General features: G+C 37.7%; 1 protein-coding gene across 1 annotated transcript; it reads right to left on the reverse strand.

The window, feature by feature from the left end:
* Nucleotides 1-527: 527 nt before the first annotated feature.
* Nucleotides 528-1,646, reverse strand: LOC149536114 (putative mediator of RNA polymerase II transcription subunit 26b). The gene has a single exon (XM_089806232.1). The coding sequence runs from the start codon at nt 1,644-1,646 to the stop codon at nt 528-530; it is 1,119 nt and encodes a 372-aa protein (XP_089662358.1).
* Between the last annotated feature and the right edge of the window lie 1,157 nt (nt 1,647-2,803).

Raw genomic sequence — 2,803 nt, forward strand, 5'->3', positions numbered from 1 at the left:
AATTTATTCCAACCCAGCTCTTATTTAAAAAAGAACTAAACTATTTTTAAGTAAATATAATTTATCCATAAGTTGGTTAATGTTTCTAATGAAAATATATGTATTACATATGTATGTTAAATCAAACATACACATCTTATAATATAAATAAATAAAACTAATGTTATAAACATGGTGGCCACCACTCTCCATCTACTTAGGTTTGTTGCTTTGATGGTGCGGTTTCTAGCAGATGAGTGCCTCCGTGTGTGGAAAGGCCTGATGAAGAGAAGTGTTTAATTATATATATTCTTTATATGTCTAGTTACTTGCACTCTACCTCCTGGGCGTATTGACTTAAAAAAACATTTATCAGATTTAAAAACAGAATAAAGAAGTATAATATACTATGAGAAACATAACGATGCCACTCAAACTTCCCATATTTGGGAAATAAAAAACCATACACAGAGAGCGGAGATATGTGAATAGTTATTTCTCTTTAAACAATTAATGTGATATTTTCATCTGCGACCTCCAGATTGTTGTCAGCGATGCGATCCTCGTTTAGCTTTAGATGACTTCATAAAATTGCGGCCAATGTCAGGGAGGTCTTCGGGCTCAATGAATTTGATAGGGCGCCTCTTCTTTGCTTTCTCTGCCAATTGGTATTCTTCATTAAGCATCTTTCTCTTACCAGGTTCAAACCTCACATTATCAATTTGGGGTTGAACAGAAACAGGGTTCGTTTGGTTCTTGCTTGGATCCATTAATGGCCGCCCACGGTCCCCATGTTCCTTCAATTTGAGTTTGTGAGACGGCAGAGAAAACCCAATTGCACGAGTTGAAACATTCATCGAATTTCGATTACAATGAGTGCTCTGCTGATTTTGAGAATGTAAGTTTATAAACCTCTGTTCCTTAACATTCCCATCAATAGCTCGAATGTTTCCATTGTCTTCCATTCCATCAAAGATCTCTGACATTTTGAGTGGTGCAATTGGAGCTGTTAAGAAGGCACCCTCATCTAATGGTGGATAAGATAGGCCAATCTCATCATCTTTGACATCTTCTGATGATGATGGGCCTAATGCAGCAGTCTCCATCCATGCATCTACGAGCTTTTTCCAATCATTGACTAGCATCTTAGCCATTGAACGGACTTGTTGTGAATGGTCTCTTCGCAGTCTATTCACCACTCTCCCAATTTGAGTTATCTCAAGAGTGCCCACAGAGAGCTCCATCAACTCCAATTGTCTCAAACACTCCTTCACCTGGTATTCTGACTCTTCAGGATCTAACAACATTCCTCTGATCCTCTCAACTTTTCTGATAACCTCAGACTCCTCCTCTATCTCCTCTGAAGTGTAATGACTACGGTTATCAATAGCCCTCTTTCTCTCACCATGAATGCCATGCTTCTCCTTCGCATGATTATGCTGCCCTTGAGCTGCTACTCCTCCTTTGATGTTATCAGCCCCTGCCAATGTCAATGCATTGCATTCCCCACACCTAACATACCCAATTGAGAACAATCTCTGAGCAATCCGCTCCCTCCCTGCCATCAATTCTTGAGGATATTCACAAGCTGCAATTGCAATGGCTTCTTCAATCAGAGTGCATATATCAGTCTCTCCACTCTCAAATAATTCCCTCAATCTTTCCATCATTAATGTTTTTTTCTATACCCAAAGTCAGATCAGCAATTCACACAACAGCAAATGCTCCAATTTGCTTCACAATATAATCAAAATCCACAATAGAAAGCAAGGATTTTCCGTTTCCTTTAATGCCCCTAAACAAAGACCCTGAAGCGACGTGATTGTAACTCAATAGACGCAGCTTTCAAAGTAAAGCAATCAACAAAAAGATTTCAACAATCCAATCCTTACTATCCACAAAATACCAAGAGTGCAATACCTGAAAGACCCGCAACTTATAAAATTCCAGCTCGATTCGATGCAAGACAAAACTTTAGACCTTTTTCCCTATAATTTATTGATCTATAGATTAGGACGTCCATTTTCCTTTCTGGTTTTTTCGCTGACAATTATATAACCCTTTAGATCAATCAGTTGATTCAAAAAGAATCATTTTCTGCACCTGTTTCTCAATTTAGGACTGCACTATATCATATTCGCACTATTCTGAATGCCTTGCATTTGAGCAACCCTTTTTGCCAATTTACACTGCTATTTACTGATTTTCGAATTTAGAAACCCAACAAATTTCTCTGTTGATAGTTGTACCTACATTATCAATTGAATCTGAAAAAGATAAAATTTCTTTCCTCGCCGAGCAATTAATCTGCGGTGCTTAAAGTGCTTTTCTGTGTGATCTGGGCAACATTCTATATTACTTAAAACCTAACTTTGTGATAAGGAAATGAACGGCTGATTAAAAGAATGAGAAAGGATCCGGAATACAAATAGAAACAGCATGTAATCCTCCCATAAGGCCACGAATAATTTCACGTGTCCGTATTGCCAAATCTTTGGCCTTCCCAATTCACTAAGGCCCTGTTTGGTTGGAGAAGAGGAATTTGGGTCAAAACCTTATTATTTCATAATCAAGTTTTTGAAAACCTGGTTGTGTTTTGGGAAGACACTGGATCGTTTGGTTGACATGGAAGATGTATATACAAATCCATATTCTGTGTTTGGTTGCCAATTTAGAAATTGGAATTGGAGATGTGATCAGAGTTGCCCATCATCGAGAGAAAACCACAACTATCGGTCAAAAACTAAGTCACAAGATGCGAGTTTGAGTTTGAGTTTGATTATTATGAAGTTCAACAAGGTTAAAAAGTTAAAAAAAATCGACA

The sequence above is a fragment of the Cupressus sempervirens genome, chromosome 10 (genome assembly GCF_028749045.1).
Source record: "Cupressus sempervirens isolate cs-2001-9-10 chromosome 10, ASM2874904v1, whole genome shotgun sequence".
Lineage (NCBI taxonomy): Eukaryota > Viridiplantae > Streptophyta > Pinopsida > Cupressales > Cupressaceae > Cupressus > Cupressus sempervirens.

Excerpts from the sequence above, each read along its gene's own strand:
- LOC149536114 (XM_089806232.1), bottom strand. The coding sequence starts at position 1,646 with ATGGAAAGATTGAGGGAATTATTTGAGAGTGGAGAGACTGATATATGC.